At 50.0% G+C, this 23232-nt stretch overlaps 1 protein-coding gene across 2 annotated transcripts in view; it reads right to left on the bottom strand.

Moving 5' to 3' along the window:
* Positions 1–1693: 1693 nt before the first annotated feature.
* Positions 1694–23232, bottom strand: part of LOC121452014 (solute carrier organic anion transporter family member 2B1-like) — a 41752-nt gene continuing 20213 nt past the window's right edge. For both annotated transcript variants that reach the window (XM_041657882.1, XM_041657889.1), the window contains 8 exons: positions 20954–21144; positions 13865–13958; positions 9462–9819; positions 7432–7597; positions 6366–6529; positions 4693–4757; positions 4280–4400; positions 1694–3434 (listed from right to left, as the gene is read on the bottom strand). In XM_041657882.1, coding sequence (XP_041513816.1) covers positions 3299–3434; positions 4280–4400; positions 4693–4757; positions 6366–6529; positions 7432–7597; positions 9462–9819; positions 13865–13958; positions 20954–21144 — 1295 coding nt within the window. In that variant the 3' untranslated portion in view covers positions 1694–3298. The remainder of the gene's footprint in view (positions 3435–4279; positions 4401–4692; positions 4758–6365; positions 6530–7431; positions 7598–9461; positions 9820–13864; positions 13959–20953; positions 21145–23232) is intronic.

Below are 23232 nucleotides of genomic sequence, written 5' to 3'. Positions count from 1 at the left end.
ATATGCCTATGTATGTGTATGTCTGTGCCATGTGCATGCGCTTATACTTGTGTGTGTGTGTATGCATTTTCTTTCACAGTTTGGACAAGCCTCTTTTGTCTTACTAGCTTTACTCTTGGCACATGGCTGCTCATCTCTCCTGACGGGATGCCTAAGCCTTTTCACCTGACCAGCAGAAGAATTTAAACTCATGGACAACGGTGTGGTTCCCAGCTCTCAGCTTCCCCAAGGGCCAAGTCCTAGTGGGATGAAGCTTAATTTCCATCCCTCAGGTCCCCCAGAGGCCAGCTTCCAGGGAGGTGAATGTTTGGTGGGCATCTGGACTGCTCCTCAGACCCATGAGGCATGCAAGAAATGCAGCTTTTTCTCAGTGTGGGAAATGTTCAAAGGGAAGACACTTGAACCACTTCTTCCCGCTCCAGCCTCCCTGTGGTTCAGCAAGTGGCTTCTGGCTGCTAAGACCTGGGCAAGGAGGAGATGGGGGTCCCCAAGATGTATGTATGTCCACCCCAGTTACTGCTATGCCTAGGGAAGTCACGGCAGCCATCTCTGCAGAGAGTGACTTCTGGGGAACTCCCCAGCCACAGCCCACCCCACTCGGCATTATGACGTTGAAGAGGCAAACACTGAGGGCGTGGCTTCTGTTTGTGGCTTGTGGCCCTGGAAACATAAAAGGAGTGGAGGAGGAAATGGAGAAATATGAATGTGTATGAAGCCCGAAGCCAGTCTGTGGAGAATCCTAACCATGAAGGTGTGTTCGGATGGATTACAGGCATGCAGGGGGATTATTTGATTAAAAAAAATATGCTGTTTTTCTGGATGGAGTGGGTTTTTTTCCCCATGCTGGGTACATGTTTACTTTCATATCTAATTTTGTAAAGGCTGACTTCCCAACATGAAACCCACCATCTGAAAGGCTCTAACACCCAAACTTCCTGAGTGCTAATGTAACTGCACGCATAGAACATTTCAGACCCGATTTCAGGGTCTTCATCACACACGGGAGCTCTAAATGTATTGCATAAAATGACTTTCAGGCTGTGTGCACGAAACCAAGATGAATTTGTGTTTAGATTAGGGTCCTCATTCCTGAGAGATTTTATGATAATGGTGCAAATATTTCAAAATATGGAAATATCTCAAATCCAAAATACTCTGGTCTCAGGCATTTTAAGGAGACACAGCCTACATGGTTAAGTTGCATTCATTATTTTCTTCCTTCCTTCCTTTCTTTCTCCCTTTCTTTCTTTTTGTCTTTTATAAAGAGAACTCTTGAGTTGTGTTAGCTTCGGTTTCCACAAATATGGATCCAGCTCTGGCCCCACCCTTATTTATGTATGTGTATATGTATGTGCATATGTATCTAATCATATAATTATATATGTATTATCATGGCCCCAAGCAAATCGCTTAGCCTTTCTGAGGTGATTTCTCTTCTGTAAAATGTGAGTGATGACGAAGACAGGTGAGGACTAGGACAGCCTCATGATCGTATCCCATTTTTGAAACCATTACTGGAGGAAATAAACCAGCCAAAGGGAAAATCAGGCCAGAATATAAAGAGAGAAAACAATGCAAGATGCCAGAGAGAATAAACTCCATGAGGCTGAACTCTAAATAACTGGAAGAGGCATGGCTAACGCCAACCTCTAATGCAGTTTAGAAGGATAAATTCTTGTCTTGGAAGAGGCACTCTGCGAAGACAAATTTAATAATAAGCTGTATGTATATGGCCAGATTATTCCTGTACGACCCGGGGAGCAGGAGAAACAACAGAATGAAAACCTGCTAACAGACTTGTCTTGGTGGAAGAGACTTCAAAATCCTTGGCACTGATTAGTGTAGGCTCAGATACTGGTTAAACACTCAACTGTAGGATAAAATAGCGACTAGGCTCTTCATCTTTCTCTTCTCCTCCTCCCTTTTCTCTTCTTTCTTCTCCTCTTCTCGTCTCTTCTTCTCTTTATTCCTTTTGGATTTTTTTGAGACATTCTCATGTAGCCCAGGTTAGACTCAAACTCACTATGTAGCTGAGAATGGCCTTGAACTCCTGATCTTCTTGTCTCCCAATGCTTGGTCACAGATGTGTGGCAGGCATGAGGGCTTCTATAGTCCCTTCTGCACAGGAGACAAGTACCTTGACCTATAGCTAAGAGCTAGGCACAAGGATAGGGGCTACTGCTAGCTCCTTCTCCCCTCTCTTCATGGCCACATGGTGGGGGCAGTGTGGTGTCAATAAACTGGCTGGGAGCAGATCAGTCCTTGCCCTCCTGCTGCCTGGAAGCAGCTAGGCCAGATAAGACTGGTCAGAAAGTCAGACCAAGCCTAACTTGGAAAAGAATTGGGGATTCCAGGGATTCTGACTCTAGAATGCTGCACTATAGCTCACTGTGCAGAGTTGGGCTTTGTCCTTCTCTGCCCCTAGACCTTGCACTGATCTCAGAGAACAAGAGGTCAACCCGACTTGGCTATCACAGAATCAGGTATTAGCTACAAAGCCCCAGGGATATGGTCTAGGATTCTATTCCCCAAAGCCACAGTGACTTTGGTAGCCCCTGGTCAGTGTGTGAGATCCTGACAATGCCCATTCAGTAGGAGCAACTCTGAATACAAACTGGTCTCTGAAGTTACAAGACCTCTAAAGGAAAGGATGGAGTTTCTTCCTTTCACCAACTGTGGCTCCTTAAAGACAAAAGCTGCAAAATCTGAATGAAAGAGCTCTTCTCCCACCCCAGCTAAGGTTCTTGCCTACATGCTTCATCAAATGTGTTATGTATCCTTCTCCTTGTTCTTGGGCTCTTCTTAATCTCGTCTCTGGAATCTGCCTCCAGGGGGCGCCAAATAGACACTTCTTGAAAGCAGCCTGGGCTTGGGGAGGAGGCCTTTACAGATGTGCACAGCTGGAGCCCGAGAGCCTGAATCCTCTCCCACTTAAGCTTGGAGAGGGTCTTCATGGGTGGCAAAGCTGGGGCACCTCCCTATCTTAGAATGGGGATGGGGGGATGCCGTACCGTTCCTTCTCACCAACAAGGCTTGGTTCCCAGTTGGTCATCTGGCTGGGGGAGCAATGACTAACACAACACAACTCTTTGGTTCCAAAGAGCAAGCAAAGTTAGAAGCTTGTTCAAAGTCACTTCACAGTTTAGTGGAGGAACCAGCATTGGAACATGGCACTTCTGACGCTCCATCTTGGGCAAAGGGCTCAGACGATGCATGGCTGAGCCTGTCATGCCTGGCCAGGGTGGGGTTGGGACTGTTGACCTCCTGGATCCTTGGGTTTCTGCTCTGGTTCAGATGCTTACAGTTGCTGTAGGTCAATGCTCTTCACAGTGGCCTTGACGCTGGTCTCTTTGTTCTGCTGCCTCAATATGGCCACGACTAAGGCAAAGCACACCAGGAGCCCACTTTTGAAGAAGAACTGGAGGCCGATGAACCTGGGGGAAGAATGAGGAAACTTGAACTCAGGAGCCCACTCTTCAGGGACTGGTTTTAGCTTCAGGGTGGGGATGGTGGGGTTAGTAGACATGGTACAATTAGAGACACTGAGATCTGGGGGGTCAAGGGAAGTTCTGCAGGGATCCTGGGTGTGTGGGAGAGACTAAATATTCCTCTTACTCTGTCACTGACAGATGTATGACTTGGGCTAGGCCTCTCCTACTTAACTCTTGAAGGCCCCTGGTTGGCAAAGCCTCCCTAGACTGTCATCCCAACCTGCAGGAACTGTGTCCCATAGCTCAGAGCTACAGGTGACCACCCCCCTTGTTGCAAGTTCTCCCAGCCTATGATACCCATACCTTTGGGATACCTCTGAGCTCTCCATTATATAGATAAAAAGACTGAGTCCCCAGGGAGAGAACAGGGCTCTCTCCCCTAGGTTCCCACAGTGACTCTGTTGTCTGATGGCTTAGAGGTGGCTCTGTCATAAGAGCCTGGGCCCCCTTACTTTAGCTCTCATAAGAGGAGCTATCCAGGTGCAGTAGCTCATATGAGAAATACCAGCATTTGAAATGTCGAGTCAGTAGGTTTGTCACAAGTTCAAGGCCAATCTGGCTGACTTAGTGAGTTCAAGAACAGCCTAGGCATAGCAATAGGTCTTGACTCAAAACAAAACAACCCAGGATTTAGTGGCACATGCCTGTGATCTCAGCCCTTGGGAGGCAGAGTCAGGAAGATTAGGGACTGAGAGTTCCAGACCAGGTGCATGAGATCTCTCTTGGAGGTAGCCTGGGGTTTGCAGGGTGGGTGTGCACCGACACAGACCATCCAACCTCATACTTACCGGGTTCGTAGCAGGTCATGGTCATAGTAGCGGCAGACGGCTCGTCGCCCACAGCTCAGGGCCCAGTGCACACAGGTGGTATCGATGGCACTACCATGGATCACAGGGCTGGGCATCCAGGCTAGGGAAGGAGAGGCTCAGGAGGCAGCAGAGGGTCACCATGCCCCGGTTCCCCACCCTTAGCTTGTGTAAGCCACAAGAGTGCTGGGTCTCTTGGCTCAGGAGTCTTTCTTTGGCCTCCAGCATGTATCTGGAGGGAGCCTCCATCAGACTTGGTGTGGCCAAAGCACAACACCCCCAAACAAATGGTCAGATCTTCTTACCCCATGCAACCCTGCATTTCCCGGGCCTGGCACACAGAAGACACCTGGATGCCCATTACCACCACCAGGGTTCCCGGGCAAGCTCTTTACCCAGTACTCTCAGGAGCATGAACTGCATCCCCACTGCCAGGATCTTATCTTCCGTCTTCACTCCTCTACCAAGAAAGACATGGTTGTGTGAGGGTAGACTGAGACTCAGACCAGCACCGTGCAGCAGGAGGTTTCCATCCTCCATGCCACTCTTCCCCCAGGCTGAAGGTCGGGGAGGTGAGGCAGGCTCAGAGTCTATACCTGTCACCCCTCAACCTACAGAGTCGAGTCTCCTGCATCCTAGGCACATATACCAACTGTCTGGCTCACAGACACCACTGTAGTCACCCCCCGTTCCACAGTCCCACAGGAATCGCCACTAAGAGACCTGGGACAGCCATGCAGCAGGTCCAGTTCTCCCAGCACTGTAACCCTGCGGCCTGGGATAGCCAGCAACTGGTACTTAGGAAGTGCTCCCTATAACTCAGGAGCCCTGCGATCAGATCACTTCATCCCTGGGAGGTGGGCATGACACCAGGCCTATTCTGTAAGTAAGGGGGTTGCCAGCTGTTGGGGTTAGAGCCAGGAATCAAGTCACCGCGGCTGCATTCACGGCTCTCCTCAGGCATCTGCTCCTTATACATTCTCCCTCATGCCAGCCTACTTTTTTGGACCCTCCACCTTTTTTCTTTTTCTCTTTCTCTATTTCTCTCTCTCTCTCCCTCCCTTCCTTCCTTCTTTCCTTCCTGTTTTTTTTTTTTTTGAGACAGAATTTCTCCGTATCTGTTGTATCTGTAGCTTTGGAGCCTGTCCTGAAACTCACTTTGTAGACCAGGCTGATCTTGAACTCACTGAGCTCTGCCTGTCTCTGCCTCCTGAGTGCTGGGATTAAAGGTGTGTGCCACCACCGACCCGCTAACCCTCCATCTTCTAACATCCTTTCTTTCTTCTTTCCTCTTTCTTTTTCTTGAGACAAGGTCTTTCGATGCAGTTCTGGCTACCTTGGAACTCACTATATAGACCAGTCAGACCTTGAACTCACAGAGATGACCTGCCCTTGACTCCTGAGTGGTGGGATTGAAGGTGCATGACATCACACTCAGCACCTGATATTCCTTTCTAATTTGCTCGACTGTTGATAGCAAGCAGAGAAGTCCCAGCAGAGTGACAAAAGAATTAACTTGCTCTCAGATTTCCTTGTCCGAGTCCCTACCCCAGGACTACCATAGATGATAATTTGCTAGACCCATGGGCATTCTTAGGACAAGGATAGGAAGATCTTAGAAGCAGCACCCTGAAGATCCCGGGACCGCAGCAGGTCTTTATTCTATTCTCACAGCCTTGAGGGGTGCGCACGACCAGCCCACAGGGATTTTGTTGGTTTCCTAAACATCCCACTGTGGCCCATCCATTGCAAGAGGTTAGATCCACCTCTTCTTCCCCATAGGGTGTCCCCCATCAGGGAGGCCAGGTCAGTGACAGACCTCTCCTACTCTGGGGCAAGGAAGCATCTAGGCTTTAAAAGGAGCCCCAGATTCTGAACTTCTCTGAGCCCAGTCTCCTTGTCTACTTGATGGGAGAGAAAGCTTCATGTCCTCAGGCTGCTGGAGAATGAAGACAGGACAGGAGCTAGGACGCTCAAGTGGCCTCATTCTTTCAACTCTTCCCCCCACTGTCCCATGCTGGCTGTGGTGAAAGCATCCTGATCCCCACCCTGCCAGCCCTGCCGTCACCTTAGAATGAGCATGAAGGAAGGTGTGTGGGTGACGCTGGCCACCATCACTCCCAGACTGATCAGGAGAATGAAGGGCAGCAGCAGGTTGCTGCAGGCTGACTCGCAGGAACCTGCAGGCACGGAGCCACCTCCTGCCACACAGCTGCAGTTGGTGTAGAAAACCTGGAGGGAGGAGAATGAGGAGACGGACCTTCAGGAGCCTCCAAGGACAGCAGCTGGCCAAGGGCCTGGGGCCTGGGATGCCCCCGAGTGTCTACAGCCGGCAGGGCAGAGCTGGCTGGAGTCCCTGACTGATAATTGGTTGATCTGTGATCACTTGAGTCAAGCAAGGTGCCTGGAGGCAGATGGACTGTTTAGCCTGGGCCACAGCTGCGATGCAGAGAGACTATCCCTAGGTGAGCCCTGTGGCAGCCTGCAAAACTTCCAACGGTAGAAATACTAGGAAGTGGTTTGGCCACCAGTGACACTTTGGTGCCTGTAAGGAGCAAGGCTGGAGCTTCTTTTTTTTTTTTTTCCTATTGGTCAGAGGGTCTATGTGTTCATTTGTGTGTGTGTGGGTTTGTGTGTGTGTGTGTGTGTGTGTGTGTGTGTGTGGTTAAGCCTTTCGTGCAGGGCCTGGGGTCCAGGAAGCTCATACACAGTGTGTGTTCTTTAAATCTCTTCTTATGCTATTGTTCCTGCCTAGAAAGTCCTCCCATCCCAAGTCCTTGCTTGCCTAATGACCTTGGAAGATCTGCTATACATTCTGCTTCTTTGGGGGCTCTCTGGGACCCTCCTAAGTGGTCTGTGTCCCCTCTACTCTTGTATGTGCCGGTAGGGACAACGTCTGCCCTCCTGCAGCCTGAAGTCCACATGGGTCATTTCTTTGAGCAGACACACAGCTGGGAGTCAGCTGTGGCTCCCCTCCCTGGGCTCTGGCTGGCAATGACACTTACTGAGAGAATAATGTTCTGCACCAGCCAAAGCAGAGGAACAAGGCAGTGACAGAGGGCAGAGTGATAGGCAGCACAGAATAGGAGGGGAAGGGGCCAGGAGGCAGAGGTTGTGTGGGAGGTTGGCCTCACCTGGCTTTTGCCCAGAGCCTCCTGGACCACATGACCCGTGCAGCCCGCATGGCAGGGTGTGATGTATTCCACGTGGGCACTGGTGTCGCAAACAGGGTTAAAGTCATCCGATTGGCAGGAACAGGGTTTTGCACAGCCAGGAAACAGGCTTGTCTCTATCTGGGCACTAGACAGAGAGAAGGCAAATGTGTTTGGCTGGGCTCTCTTCTCTCAGGGCCCTCTCTGCAGCCTGGCTCCTACTCTGAGAGCAGTGGCCAGCAATTTCAGCTGCAGCTTTTCCCTGAGGGAGAAACACTGAAATTCGGGGGACTTTCTAATCGGGGGAGTGAAAAGTCTGGGCCAGAGTCTGCAGCGCATCCTTCCAACCCTGGATTCTACATGTCTGGAAGCTCTGGCCAGTATCCCTGTGCTTGGATGGAACACAACAGAAATTCCTCCCAGAAGTGAGTGTCTCTACGAGCTGAATCACTGCCTCGTACAGCAAGGTACAGCTGTGACGGGGCTCCGGCAAGCAGACCGCCCAGCTGTGGGGCCTCCAACCTGTGCCTGGCTTCCTCTGGTACCTTAATTTCTCTAATAGCTGGGCTGGGGTTCTCTTCTCACTGACACCCTCCTGAATTCTCACAACCTCTGTGTTCATTCTCCTGTCCCGCTCCCTGTGTCAAGTGTCCCCACCGGAAGATCTACTCCAAGGCACTAGAGATGCTCTCTCCCTAGCAGGAGAAATGGGAGAGTGAGCAGGAGCAGGAGCCCAAAGAGAGGCTGAGTTGGAGGGGGTGATCACCCTGGGGTGGGGGCAAGAGGATGGCTTTGGGGTCTAGCTGATCTGGCATCATGCTAGAAGGAAGCACAGCACCCTTGCCAGGTGACGCTGTTTCATCCGTGAAGTGGGTATAATGATGGAACCCATGATAGAGATCACATGGGGACTCAATGGAACATAAGACGGAAACTCGATTGGCCTCCAAGAGCTTCAGTGAATTAGAACCCAGAACCATGAATTAACTTGTAAGAACTTTGGTGAGAATAGGAGTGAGATGCCATGGCAGAGCTGAGGAAGAGGAGGAGGAGGAGGAGGAGGAGGAAGGAAACGCAGGCAGGCAGCACGGTCTGAGACCAATTGAGTGAGCTAGTTCCTGAACAACTAGCACCATGGACATCTGCCCAGAGCCAAGGTTTCTTACACACCCAGCAGGCTCAAGGCTTCCCTTGTATGTTTCATTGGGTCCCCATGAGCTCTCTATCATGAGTTCTATCCTTGTGCTATTGCATTCCCCGATGAATCGTAAGAAATGATGGTAAAATATCCGTTCACTTTTCACTTGAAACGTCATTGGGAGAACCTGGCCCTTGCTAGACTTGGGGCTTCCTGAGCGCCCGGCTGCAGGGCCTAGGGTGCGCTGTACATATATGGAAGGTCCTACTCCAGACAGCCTGGCTGTTTGGGGAAAGGAGAAGGGAAGAAGGAAGGAAGGGGGCCAAGCGATAAGGGTGGAGCCCAGGTGAGGGAACCTGGTTCTTGAGTAAAGGAGGTTGTGCCAAGAAGGATTGGGGAATTTTAGCTGGGTGCTGGGCCAAACTAAGCTTCCAGGGAAAATGAGATCACTGTAGGAAAAGACAGAGTTTCTTAACCTCTTCTGCCTCCTTGGGAAGGACTGCCCAGCTCCCTGCTCACCCCCTTTCTCCAAGTCATAGGGCATGTCGTTTTGGGGCAGCTCGACTTCCCTCAGGCTATGCTGGGTCCTGCCTCCTACATGTGGTTTCTGTCAGCCTCCCTGGAAATACCATCCCATAGGTGGCTGCACCCTGCCTCAACCTCAGCCCTTCTCAGGCCTCGGTTGTCTTGCCCCCAATGTTCTATCCATCCATGCCTCTTCTATGGCATTAGGTGCCATCCGGTGACCACTGCTTGCTCATACCTGAGACTAAGGAGAGACATGCATAGAGATTTGTAGGCACTGGGAGGAGACAGGCCCCAGGGGAGGCTCACTGACCTACCTGTTCCATGCGCCTTGAATACTCCTACTCACCCCAAGTCCTGGGTGATGCCTGCAATCTGATGAGTAGAGCAGCCGATGAAGAAGAGTGGCAAGCTGAGTACCATGCACAACAGCGACCCCAGCAGGCAGAGGACGCTGCACTGCATGGGGCTCAGATGGAGCCGCTTGACTAAGACACCTCCCAGCACGATGCCCACAATGGCCAAGGGGATAATGAAGGCGCCAAGAAGCAGGTTGGCAAAGGAGGCTGTGATGGAAAACTGGCGCTCCAGGAACTTAGGTAGGAAGGTGGCCATGCCTGCCACCATGGATGAGGTGCACACCTGGGACAGGACGACCAGCAAGAAGATGGGGTGGCGCAGCATCCTCAGCAGCACCCTGGGGAAGGCTGTTGGGACAAGCGGGAAGGAGGTGAGCATGCGCAGTCGGCCACGCCACCGATGTCTGCTCACCCCGACCCTACCGTTCCTATTCATCCCTTCCATTTCCGCCTAGTGCGTCCCAGCCTATCCTGTTACATGTGATTCCCTTCCATCCTGCTTCCTGCTTTGGAATTCTCCTCGTGTCTTCCAGTTCATTGAGTTACGTGGGAATTTATTTAACGCGCTTATTTCTGCTCACTTCCGTCGGGGTTCGATACAGTTCTATCTCATTCCTTCTCATTTGAGTCCAGTTCATGCACACCCGTCTCGTTGCAGATTCTTTTCCGTCTCTATGGAATTATTCTCCCCCACAATCCATCTTGTCCTGCTCGTTCTATGACAACCTGGGCTCGAGTCCTCCCTTCTTGGTCCTCAACCCAGGGGCCACTGCTGCCCTGATACCCCACAGCTTGTGCGTTTCCCAAGAGCACTGAACGAGTTACACACTTCACCCATTTAGCTGCTTCATTGCCACCTCGTCCCCATTTTATTTCAGAGCAGTAATTTTAATGGTATCAACTGCTTTATCTCTAGAGCCAGGACACACTAGCCATTTTGTAAATATTGTTTAATGAGTGAGGACCAGATCAAATGTCCAAATGCCTAAGGCAGAATCTCAGGTCTCTAGAGAAAATGAATCCTGGGCAGCCTTGGGCCAGGAGGCTTCCTGAATGTAGAACAGAGAGTTAGATAGTGATATTTCATTTGTATTTTAATAAATAAATCTTGCCTGAAGATCAGAGAGTAAAACAGCCCCACTGGTCAGTCTTACAGACCAGGAAGTGGTGACACACACCTTTAATCCCAGTAGCCACACTAGTTTGCTGTAGAAATTTGTCAGTGCATGCCTTTAATCCCAGTGGTGCATGCTTTTAATCCCAGCCCTAGAGAGGAATATAAGATGGGAGGAGACAGCCCATAGATACAGTCTCATTCTGAGATACCTGGAAGCAGGATTGTCATTTCTGACTGAAGCAGAGGTAAGAGTTGGTGGCTAGCTGCTTTGCTTTTCTGACCTTCAGACTGAACCCCAATCTCTGTCTCTGTTTTTTTATTAATCATGCTAAGAGTTAGGACCTAGAGAATGAGGGGACTTGAAGAGGAATGTCCAGTAGGGGCATGGCCAGGACTCCAGCCTGAAGACAGGCAGTGGGGACCTCCCCAGGCTCTGGGCAGCTCCTGCTTCCTGCCTCATTGCCTCATTCAGCTGCCCTCCCTGAAAGAGCTAAACCTTCGAGTTCAGAATGGCAGGTAGGTCCTGTCCCTCCTGGGTTCAGTGTCCTGGTGAGTAGGGGTTCTCAGAGATGTCCAAGGACACTTTCTGTTCCGACGCATAGGGTCTCCACTATTAAACATAAGGTATGGGGAAGAGGGGAAGAGAAACCAGGGTGTGCTGGTGAGGAGAGACAAAGCCATAGAGGTCATTCTACTCCTGTCCAACCAGAACCTTTGTCTCTGTGTTATAGGAGGCATGTTCTAGCTGTCCTCAGAGCATAGTCAAAGTAGCTTGGTCCCTATCCTCATGGCCTGGGCCTATTTCCTTCAGAGCCAGAAAATAAAGTCCAGCCAGGAGGTTTGAACAGGAGCTAACACTGTGGAATGCGTCCAGTTCAAGTCCCTAGTCTCCTGCCTCCAAATGGTGTGTTCAGCTAGCATTTAGAGTGGGGTAGGCGGGTAGGCGATCTCACTCCAGGTAGCTGCTGCAGCCCCTTCCCCCTGTCCCTCCCCTCTTCTCTCTCTCTCTCTCCTCCTGCTTTTCCCCATCCCTCCACGAGTTGCCCAGAGCATCTGAAGTTTCCTGTGAACTGAGAGAGGTTTATATCAATTGCCTTCCCTGCAAGGTGGGCCCCAGAGAGAGGCAGGGACACACTCAGCTCATCCAGAGATGCCAGGGCACCGGCTCTCTTCAGTTCTAGCACAGACCCGCTCTCCCTTCTGCCCCTCCCGCTCTGTTCCTGTCCTTCCTGTCAGCCTGGCTCCGGAGGACTCCTCCATCCTGCTCATTCCTCTGTACTCATCAATGCAGCGGACTATACACCCATCCCCCACCTCTCCACAGCACACAGCCTTCTCCACAAGGAATGGAAAATTCCTGGAGGGCAGGGCCAGGCCTTTTCCTTAGCTACCTGAAGGGGAATTCCAGAGCCTGTCATCTGCTCAGATGCTCCTCTTAAGACAGGGCTTCCCCCAGCAAAAGGTCTCCACAGCAGACATGATAGGACCTCCCTCATCTCAGGGACCGTCTTGTCTCCCTCATTAGCCTTGCCCAGCTCAGAGGCGAGGCACTGGCCTTAAACAGAATGAGTGTGCCTTCACGTTAGTACTGTTTCCTCCCTCAAGCCAAAAACCCCCTCTAACTCCTGGACCATGTGGCTCCCATCAGACAAAGCCCTCCTCTGGCATCCTGGCCAGGTCTCTTCCATCAGACAGCTTTCCCCTCCATGTGCAGACTGTAAGAGAACGCATCTCTCCCATCAGGTATCTTCCCTAGCCAGGGACTGTCTCCTCTAAGAGTTTCTTCTTCTCCTGCCGCCTTCCTGATTGCAGGTAGTCAAAGCCAGGCCCCTGGAGTCAGAATGGCCTTTGTAGATCTTTGCTGTCCAGAGGCCAAGTTGGCTAACTAGCCACAGGGTCTATGGATAGCTCTGTCTCTAGTTCCTCTAGGCTCCTCTAGAAGCTGAACAGTCTAGAGATGAACTGGTCCAGATCTCTCGCTCTAGGATTTAATTGCACAACCAGCTCCAACTGCTCTCTGGGCAGGAGGCGGAGCAGTGATTAACATAGTCTTCCATGGTATAGTGTGCTGAGCCTTCCAGAGTTGGGGGTGACTGAGATCTGCAGTGCAGGCCGCTGCCTCTAGGCCCAGCCCCATGGAATTCAGACATTCCCTTCTCCAACAACCCAACATCAAATCTTAGAAAACTGGCAAAGAATTGGATTCAAATTCTTTCCTACTTCAAATGTCTTTGGGGAAGGGTGAAGGATCTCTTTGGATAAATAATACCTTCCTAATAATAGATCCACTTTCTGTTCAGGCATGGATAAGATCAGGAAAGTAGGTGTGCTCATGGACAGACCATACCTTACACAGGCAGGGTTTTTTTTTTTTTTTGTTTTGTTTTTTTAAATAGTAGACAGTACTGTCTGCCCAGGCCTCCACCTACTTGATGGTCACACCAATCCTTTAGGAAAGGTAAAGCAAATATGTCCAACCCAATCTTTATGTGAAGAAACTCAGATCAGAGACAGGAAAAAAAAAAAAACCTTCAGGAAACTCTCCACTGACCAGTGCCTCTTGACTTGCCTGGCACACAGCAGGCACTCAATCAACGTCCACAGGATTGAGTTCTTTAGCAAATGCTGCCTGGCCCCACTGTGGGCTCTGGTAACTGAGTGATTGATTTTCTTGTGTCAGGATCAGGGTAGCATGAAGTTCCTGTCAGCGAGTCTATTTCCTATTGTACTGAGAGATTGTCCTGGGAGACAGAAGCCCACAGAGAAGCAAGGACAAAGAATCAAGAAAGCAGGTCCCCGGCTTTCTACCCATGCTGAAGTCTGGAGATTTAATGAGCATTTACTCAAGGCTTCCTGCTTGCAGGCTCAGAGGAAAGTAGGGGAAGGACACAAGCTTTGACCTTCAGGAGTCCACTGCTTATGGCAGAGGATGGGCAAAGACAAGGTAGAACGGAGTCAGAAGCCCCAAGGATGCTGAAAGACCAGAGGATGGAGGCTTGTAGCTCCATTCCTGGGGGTGGGGGCAGGCATATCCAGAGGGCAGAAGGGCTCTTGAACATGACCTACAGGGACAAGAAAGACTGTAATGGACATTAGTAAGAAAAGATGTTCCTAGCAGAGAGGAGTGTATGACCAACCTTACCAGGAGTGTCTGGACTCATGAGATACCCATAGATGCAAATTAACTAATAAAGAAAAGCACTAAGGGACTGCGTTTAGTATAATCTCAAAGGCACCTCTGCTTTTCTCCCTCTATTTTTGCCTGGGCTCACTTACCTTTGATAAATTGGACCACAGTCAAGTCCGGGGCAATCTGGGGCAATCCAGTCTCTTTCTTTAAGGGCTCGTGTTGAGAGGTGAGCTCCTCACCCTGGGAAGACACATAGCCAAGAGATTCTGTTCAGGGATGGCAGGGGCATAGGTGAGGGAGCTGTGGTGACTCCCCAGGGGCACAGGCTACCTCTATTCCGTTGGTTCTTGGCCCTCTAGGTATTCAACAAGAAGACTTGAAAGGCTGAATGAAACTGTTGTGGTTAAATTGTAACAACACCTTAAATTAAACAATTTAAATTAAAAACGACGCTGGTGACTATCATTACCACAGGCACATACTATCATCAATATATATATTTGCATTTTCAAGATACAGGAATGAACTCTTTCTATTATCATACGCCCAAACTGGAATATTTTAGGTCTAGTGGAATGTGTGTTTGTATGAATTTTTATTTTTTGAGACAGGTCTCACGTGGTCCCGGTTGACTGAAGGAGACCTTGAACTCCTTTAAAAACAGAACCTCACTGTGTAGCTCAGGCTGGCCTAGAGCTTACCATGTCTTAAACTCTTGGTTATCCTCCTGCCTAAACTGCCAGAGTGCTGGGATGACAGCCATGAGCTATCACATACGGTTGACTTCAAAGTCCTGATCCTCCTGCCTCTGCATCTCAACTGCTGGGATTACAAGTCTGTAATGTCATGCCCGGTTTAAATTATTGTCACGTTGACTCTTGAATGTAGTTGCCAGAGACTTTGTCACCAGTCACACAAGTCTACTCATTGATAACCTCTTTTGGACACACTGCCTTAGATAGTAGCCCTGGTCACATCCTGGAAGAATGGTGTGGCTCGAAGAGCTGAGGGAAAGATGCCAGGAGTGAAAGGAAGTAGAAGAAGCTACATGGCACAGACCGAACTTACTCACGTTTCTTGCCAGGGAGGAATAGGCAATCTTGTGAGCTTTGTGCCCAGGTCACAGTGTGAGCTGGCCCTTATGTGTGCACGCCTGCCAGGTTGGCTGCACTCAAATCTGCCCCGTCATTTCAGTTCAGGTGCTGTCCGTTTGTCTTATTGCACTTGTTTGGTGAAGGGCAATGCAGTGTAGGGAATGCTACCAAGGAGATATGGAAGAGCGGGCCCGGTTGTGACAAAGGAGATGGGTTTGGGGACAGGAAAGGAGAGACAGATATGCAGGGGCTCAGGGGCTGTCAGAAGAGGTGTGGCTGAGGGAGAGGTGACAGAGCAGGGCACAGTATGACCCGAGGCATGGAGGTGGATGGAGCCTGGATTGGGGCAGACTGTGGGCACTACTACTCCAAATTTAACTACAGCCAACACTCCCCAGGCCAGCACCTGGAGACAGGTGATAGACTAGGGCCAGACCTGGGGGGTCTACAGCCGGATGAAGGGATGGGGACTTTATTCTGGGGTGTCAGGCAGGAGCCCCAATGCCCCAGATTCACACGCCCTATGCTTCCATTTGTTTCTACCTTTCAAACAGCATCTGTTTCGAGGAGCGCTGACTAATTGTGGGTTCTTTAGACAGGAAGCACTGTGTTGTCATCCAGCAGGGCTTGGGGTGGCCCATCTGGCCTGTGGTTTGCCCAGGTCAGCAAGCCTGATAGAACTTCCTCTCTTGGGACTTGGTGCTGACAGCAGCAAGCCTACAGGACACACAGGCTGTGAATAGGACTTGATGTGGGCTTCTAGCCACCTTGAAGCTATCTCTGAGGACAGCTAAGGTCCTAGAAGGCTTCATCCTGGGGCTGGGTCCCAGTCCTATGGAGCCAGAGCTGGGGTGCTGGCTCTCAGTGCCTACCTGGTGCCGTCACAGAAAGAGGGCACAAGCACCAGTTCCCTGAGAGCTGATGACCCTCTAAGGGGACGGGGTAGAGGATTGGAGCAGAACACCACTAAGTGGCTCACTTGCCCTCCCCAGGTTGACCTCTCCGCGCGTGTTAGCATGCTACTCTCTCCTTCTGTGAATCCTTTGCTTGTATTTGTTTTCCGGAACTGAACCTCAGTAGCATTTATAAGTCATGCGACTGCGCTGTTTACTTTTTGCAGGTCAAGTCCCCCAGGGGTAAAAAGAATATCCATACTGTATCTGCTGCGTGTGTGGCAGTAGATTCAATGAGATAAGACACACCTGGAACCCAGGAGCGCGCAGGAGGAACAGAATAAATGCAAGCTTAATTCCTACTCTTTTACCTAGCGCAGACCTGGGTTTGGTGGGAGCTGTCTCAAACTCTCTCTCGGATATAATGGAAAGACGATTCCGAAAAGCAGATAAACAGTGGTCAATCACCTTACTCCAGTCAGAGTGGCCGGCAAAAAGAAGACAAAAGGCAGCTAGCCCTAGTGAGGCTGTGGAAGGGGAACCCTTGCACACCGCTGGTGGAAATGGGAATGAGTATAAGCCAAAAGTGTGAAAGTGCCTCCCAAAAACTAAAAACGGGGCTGGGGATGTGTAGCTCAGTTAGTACAGAGGTCCTGGGTTCAAATCCCACTCTCACATAAACTAGGTGTGGTGGCCCCTGCCGGTATTCCCGACACACAGCAAGTGGAGGTAGGAGGATCGGGAGTTCACGGTCCTCTTTGGCTATATAATGAGCCTGGAATACACAGAGCCTTGTCTCAAAAAGGAAAAAAAAATGGTGAGATTAGGGCTGGGGATTTGGCTGAGTGGCAGACTTGCTTGCAGAGAGAGCGTGCATACAGTCTTAAGCTTGTAATAACCTAAGTCCTAACGTAAATAGGCAGGTGAACCAGCAACGTCTAGTGTTAGAGAGAGCCACATGCCCACGTTCACGGCAGTACCCGTCACAATGACTGAGATTCACAGTCAGCCTAAGTGCATTAGCAACAGTCTCTTAGCAAGTGAGCGGATGAAGACCATGTGAGAACTGTTCTTAACACGGAACAGAGTTCCTTCATTTGTCAGGATGCGGAGTGCATTACGTTAAAGTGTAAGCAGCCAGATGCAACAGATATTTGTAGGTGGAGTCTAAGGAACTGGAACTCAGGGCAGGGAGTTTGCAGCGGTGGCTCCCAGGGGCTGTCAGGGAGGACTAGGGAGCTGCAGCGGGGGGGGGGGGGGGGGGGGAGTGGGGGGGAGCATGCAAACTGCAGCTCCACAGGAGGCACAGGTTCAAGAGGACTCTACTGCAATCGTGATGATGATGACGACGGAGACCCAGCATAGTGTTGGAAACCTTAGAATCGCTGAAAGAGTTGATTTTTAAGTGCCCACAGCAGACAACCACGGGAGGTAGTCTGCTGGACAGTTTGAGGTAGCCGTGGCCTCCTGAATACACAGATCAAAACATTTGGTACACCAGACACAGGCACGTGTTCTACTTGCTTGTTAAAAGAAGATTTGAAAAAAACAAACAACTAATGCTTCTTTAACTAGAAAAAAAATTAAGCATGTAAGAACATTGGCGGGGGGAGGGGAAGGTAGTTTTCTGTTTTGTTTTGTATTTCTTCTCTCCCTTAAAATCTGGCCTGATAGAGAAAGGAAATAAGTCCCTTACACCCTGAGCCTGTGCCAGGCGCTAGACCATCTATCCCCAGACTTTGCCTCCTTCATTCTTATGTAATTTTAAAATGTAGATGTGTTGTAGATTCCAGGGTTAGTAAGTAGCTGAGCTGGGTCAGGGGGCACAGGCATCATAAGAATCCCCCACCCAGCTTTTCTCCCCCCTACTCAGATGCCAGGACGACTTTCATTGGGATTCTTTAGCCAAAGCACAGCGGTAAAAATTAATGATATCTTGAAATTTGCAGGCAAATGGATGGATCTAGAAAAAGCCATATTGAGTGAGGTAACCCAAATCCAGAAAGACAAAGACTATATATACTCACTCATAAGTGAGTGACTTCTAGACATAAAGCAAAGAAATACCAACCTACAGTCCACAACCCCAGACAACCTAGACAGCAAAAAGGACCCTAAGAGAGACATACTTGGATCTGCACAGGAAGGAGAAAAAGACAAGATATCCTGAGTTAATTGGGAGTGTGGGGGTCATGGAAGATGGTAGAAGGGGAGAAGAGTGGAAAAAAATGTATAGCTCAACAAAAACAATAAAAAAAAAAATAAGACCCCCAACCAGTCAACAACAAACACAAAGCCCCGAACACTAAGCCTATACCTTTGGGATTCTAAACTCAGAATTATTATAGGAATAATATACACACACAGCTATCTTGGACAAAGGACCCAGTAGAAGGTCATGACACCCAGTGGGCACTTGAAGTCTGGCTATGGCCAGGATCCTTGATACAAGAAGCAAGAGACCTGCCAAGCAGGAAAGCAGGCAGTCAGGCCCTTCCCAGTGCCTGGCTCAGCCCCAGAGCAAATTCTCTGAGAGACCTATGAAGAGGGACACCGCTACCCAGGGGGAAATGCATCCAGAAATCTGTCAGGGAGCCCTCAAGAGGCCATTTTTGCTCTGCCGAACCCTCATCCCTGAGCTACCACCTAGGTACCGATCCCTGCACCTGGCCTTCCTCCACTCCTCAGGGCAGGTATATGGGTGTTTCCTTTAACTTCCCTGTAAAAACAACCCAGCGACAGGGAGCTGGTTAGAGGACATAGCCTTAGTCTGTAGATCTGTGGCCACCCATTAGGCACAGGCTAGACCCTCTCATGATAAGACAAGCCTTAGATTATGTATCAGAGCCATTTGGATACCTTTAATGGCTGCATTTACCTTTAGGGTACTTAGGGGGCTCCTGGGCACTAACTAAGTCTAGGAGAAGACGTTTGAAAAGATTTTCCAAACAGTCTAGCTTTGACTTCTTTCTTCTTACCCATCCCCCCTCCCTGCTGGAGAGACACATGCAGGGTCTAGCAGCCAATCTCACCCTCCGGGACCCCTTCTTCTCCTCGCTCTTCACTAGGGACCCTCATGGGCCAGGCTAGCCAAACCTTATTGCAAGCAGCCTGGCCAGCCCTGGCAGCCTCAAGGAGAAGGAGGTAGAGAATCAATCCCTCCCACATCAATATTTATTGCTCAAGAGCTGTTGGAAGCAGATCCCTGTGTTCTCAGCCCTTCAATCTTTTCTTAAGAACCTCTCGGCTTCTTGCCTCCCAGAACCCAGTGAGCTGACAGGGTGGTTCCAGTCAGCCAGCCAGACATATGATCAGGACTGGTGTCCCAAGGCTTCATGGCACACTCTAAGCTGACTCCAGGGGCCGCAGCAGCCGGGACTGTACATTCTCAGAACCCGAGGCGGCTGGGTGGTGCTCCAGCAACCTGACCTCTGCGCCTGTGCACACCACAGACGGCGGTGAGCACAGGGAAGTGACTGACCTGTGACCCAGCCCAGCAGACAGTCACCCACTCCTATTGTTCCGTGTCTAAAAATAGGGCCCAACTCAGAGTATCTGTCACCAGCCACACAGTCTCTTGTCCTCCTAAGTGACACTCCTAATTCCAAGGACTCCTCTCCAGATTCTGGGAATTTGAATCATGGCCTGAGCTAGCTAGAACTGAGATTTCAAACTCTCGTTTTCTGCTGAAATGGCCTCCCCTTGACTCTGAGCCAGCATGGCCCTGTCAGCCCAGCATCGTTTCTGGGCAAGTCCTGTCCTGGAGCAGCAGATTCCGTGTCCATCCTCTCGCCTGCCCGTAGGTGCTCCGCTGCCAGCTCCCATTATAGCCTCAGAGTCTCAGTGGCCTCTCTTGAATCCTCCTGGCCTTCTGTCATCTTTATGCACACAGTACCTGGTAAAGCAGCTAGGGAGTCCTTGCTTCCTGTCCCTCGAGGGATGCTTAGGGGTCTTGAAACCAGCAAAGGTCGTGCGATTCTGGCCACTGCTGGGTGTCCTAACCTGAGCTGTGTGGTCCTGGGGTGAGGTGGTTGGCAAGGCTCAGAAGGACAGATGGACCTGCACGTAGTCAGACTCAAACTCATGTTCTAATGGGAGTTTAATTTTTAAAAAAATGACAAAAAAAAGAAATGGCCTTTTTCAGGTCCCCTTCCTAGGCCAAACTCTCTTTTTCTAAGAGGGAGGCCCCCCTCCCACACGACAGTGGACACTCTCAGAAGCAAAGCTTGTGGCCACCACAGAAAGCAGAATTCCTTTCACTGAGCAACATCTGGCAGGATTAGTATGAATTGTCCTTTCGCAATTAGAATGGTTTATTAGCAAGCACCTTAATTTATACATTTGCGGTTTTAACAAGTATCTCACACGCTTGGGAAGGAGAAAACACAACGTGCAAAGCTTCTCAATATATAGTCAAGTCTGTATGTATTAAAATATTAATGAGATTGAAATTACGTCGTAAACTTTTAAAGCTTGCTTCCACGGCCAGTTATGCATAACTTAGCGGTAGAGTCCCCGCCCTACTTGTGTAAGGTCTGAAAGGGTCAGACCCCAGCATGGGGCAGAGTTAAGTTGTGTTTTGTCATTTTTTTCTTTCATTTGACATCACCTTATTGTCTTTAAGGCCTCATATTTTTGTGAATTCCTGGAAAATTGGGAGTCCTTGGCTTAGAATCGCCTCTCCTGCCCTGTGGTTCACAGTTACTGGTCTCTCTTTCAGCTGTGTGACTTTAGACAAGGCTGTGACTCCCCCCAGCCTGGCCCAGCCTGTTCTATGTGTATTTTAGTCCTATCATGCGCCTGAAGTGGCCAGGTTCATGTTTGCTGTGGAATCCTTTGCCAAGGCTGTGTGCACCCAGCATCCCTCAGCTCACCCCTCTGTTCTTGCCTGTGTATCCAGCTCAAACCCCTCCTCCCTCAGGAATTCTTAGACCCAAGCTCAACAACAACCTCCACCTTCAGCATCTCCCAGCATGGTCAGAATCTCCAGAATTTCTAAGTGGCCAATGCAGGAGGGCACGAGCTCCCGCAAGTCTGTGCTTTCCCTGCAGGAATCCATGGCTTGCTCACTGAGCATGCTCATTTCATCCTACCTCTGGCCCCACATCTCCTGGGTCACGGAAGGGACCCACGATGGTCACTGGGCAGGCCTGTTGGGAGGGGGCACTGGAGCTTGCTCAGGAAGGATGAAGCCTCTGTTAGGAAGCATTATGGTGGGTTCTGTGGCCCGTACGTGGAGGATGCTTACCTTGCTGACTCTGGAGGCTGCACCAGTCAAGACCTTGCGCCTTAAGTGAAGCTCATGTTTCTCCTTGGGCATTTCCCTGGGGAAGAAGAAGTAGGGGATGGCAGCCAGTACCACCAATCCAGCAGAGATGAGGAAGCCCAGCCACCAGGCGCCTACCCATCGGGGGTCTTTGGGGGTCAAGTTGATACCTCCTGGAATAGAAAACCGTGACAGTGTTGACATCACAGCTGGTTGTTATTACTACCTCTGAGGACCCTCAACTTCTAAGCCAATGGAGTACTGTAATAACGCACACGTCAGTGCCTCAGTTTCTCCCACTGTGGCGTACAGTTATCAACAGCATTAGGAGATGAGGTTTCTACATCATAGAGTTGTTGGGAAAATTACAGAAACTAATATATATATATAATATTATATATATATACACACACACATATAGAGAGAGAGAGAGCAAGTAAATGTAATTAAAAATTTAAAATCTAAACTGGGCGCTCAGGAAGTGGAAGCAGTACAATCAAAAATCTCAAGGTCACTCTTGACTAAGCATTGACTTTAAAACCAGTCCGGTCTATATGAGATCCTGTCTCAAAATCCATGAAAGACAGACAAGGAAAGCACTTGGAGGGATGTGGGTTTTATAGCCACTTGCTCCTCCTCTCCTGCTTCTTATTCCCATTGCAATTTCCACTATTAGACAACGTGCTGTTACTGAACCGAATGAGGGTGGGATTGCTTTTGTTTTCAGATCTGCACGTTTAAAATAACTGGGACTGTTTAGCAGACATATTTGGTGATATTGAAGATCTGCTTCAAATGACCACAGGCTTGGGGGGAAGGTGGCTAATGAATGTGTTCCTTTAACAAGCCCCGTCCCCATGGTTTTGGTATCTTGCCTGTTTTATTTAGAACATGATGCATAACTGCCCTTAAAACTTATAAAGCAGAAAGGCTGAAGAGGGGCATCTTCTGTTTTCTCTGAAGGGAGGATTGTAAGACTCAGGAGGCTGAGAAAATTACCAGCTCCACAAGCTCCTCTGACGGTTATAAAAGCAGGAAGCAATTTCTGAGCAGGACAAGCCTCTCTGGTGGGACATCTGCAAGTTGTGTGGGGGACTCCAGGGATACAGCTTCTGTGTGTGGTCACCCAAGCTGTAGTGGCCTCTCAGGGATGCCCTTGTGTCCTCCACGCTCCTCTAAGTAACTCTAACAAACGCACTGGCGTACCAGGCTCGCCTAAAATGCAGTTGTTTCTTTGGTCTGCCATCATTGCCCTATCTGGGGTGAAAACACGCTTGCTCACTTCTCTCCAGGAAAGGTTACACAACACCCAGGCTCACAGGTACTGTATAAAAATACAAGTCCCTGGTAGCACCAATCAGCAGCTCACACAGCCTGTTCTCCAGGTGCTGGATCCTGAGCCCGTCTCTGGGAAGGGACGAAGGAACACAGCTGGTAATTAGCAAATGGAGTTCCAGAACCAGGATAGGTGTGGCTTCTCCACTCAATGCTTTCCCTGTTTCTTGTCTGCCTTGGCCCCGTGTCAGACTAGAGAGAGCCTGACTCCTCTTCATGCATGTGCTAGCCTGTGCCTGCAGCAGGCAGGAACCGCCCACCCTTCCAATCCTCCATGAAGAAAGGACCTAGGAGATGGCTCAAAGGCAACATCCACCCTGTGGGTCAAGACGATATTAACGGTGACAGGAAACACACACTCTCTACCAAGTGGAGGTGGCTGGGAAGCCTAAGTCACCCCAAATCCCAGAACCTCTCTCTCAGGCTATCAAGGGGCTGGCTTGTAACAGAGCTCAGGTCTGGTATTGGGGTCCAGTGTTCTAGAAGGAAGAGATATAGGCAGAATTGTTACTCATGATGGTTGTGCATAACAGCCCAGACCTGTCCTGACTGGAGGAACCCATGCGGAAAAGCTAGAGAATGCTCCCCGCCCCCCAGTCACGTATGTGTTATGGTGGCTTTGTAAGTGAGGAACAGAACTTCCGAGCCGTAGGAGGCAGAAGGGGCACCTGGTACTCACACGCTGGTGTGACAACCGGGCAGCTAAGAAGCCACAGTGACCTGCTCTAATAGAACACCTCACCCCTCTGAACCCCATCCCCTGGAACACACAGGGATCCAGGGCCCTGGAACCCCTACACACCTCTTCCTGGCCACCTTCAAACCAAGCTCCAACCAGACTCCTTGGCCCATTCTGACCTCTGGCTGATCTGAGGGTAGTTTCCCAAATGATGCCTCTGGAAGTTTCTCAGAATCTGAGGTAGTCC

The sequence above is a fragment of the Microtus oregoni genome, unplaced genomic scaffold, assembly GCF_018167655.1.
Source record: "Microtus oregoni isolate MIOR12 unplaced genomic scaffold, Mior012 000000F_ref0000247, whole genome shotgun sequence".
Lineage (NCBI taxonomy): Eukaryota > Metazoa > Chordata > Mammalia > Rodentia > Cricetidae > Microtus > Microtus oregoni.
The sequence above is the reverse complement of the archived record's forward strand: the minus strand, read 5'-3'. Positions and strand labels throughout refer to the sequence as shown.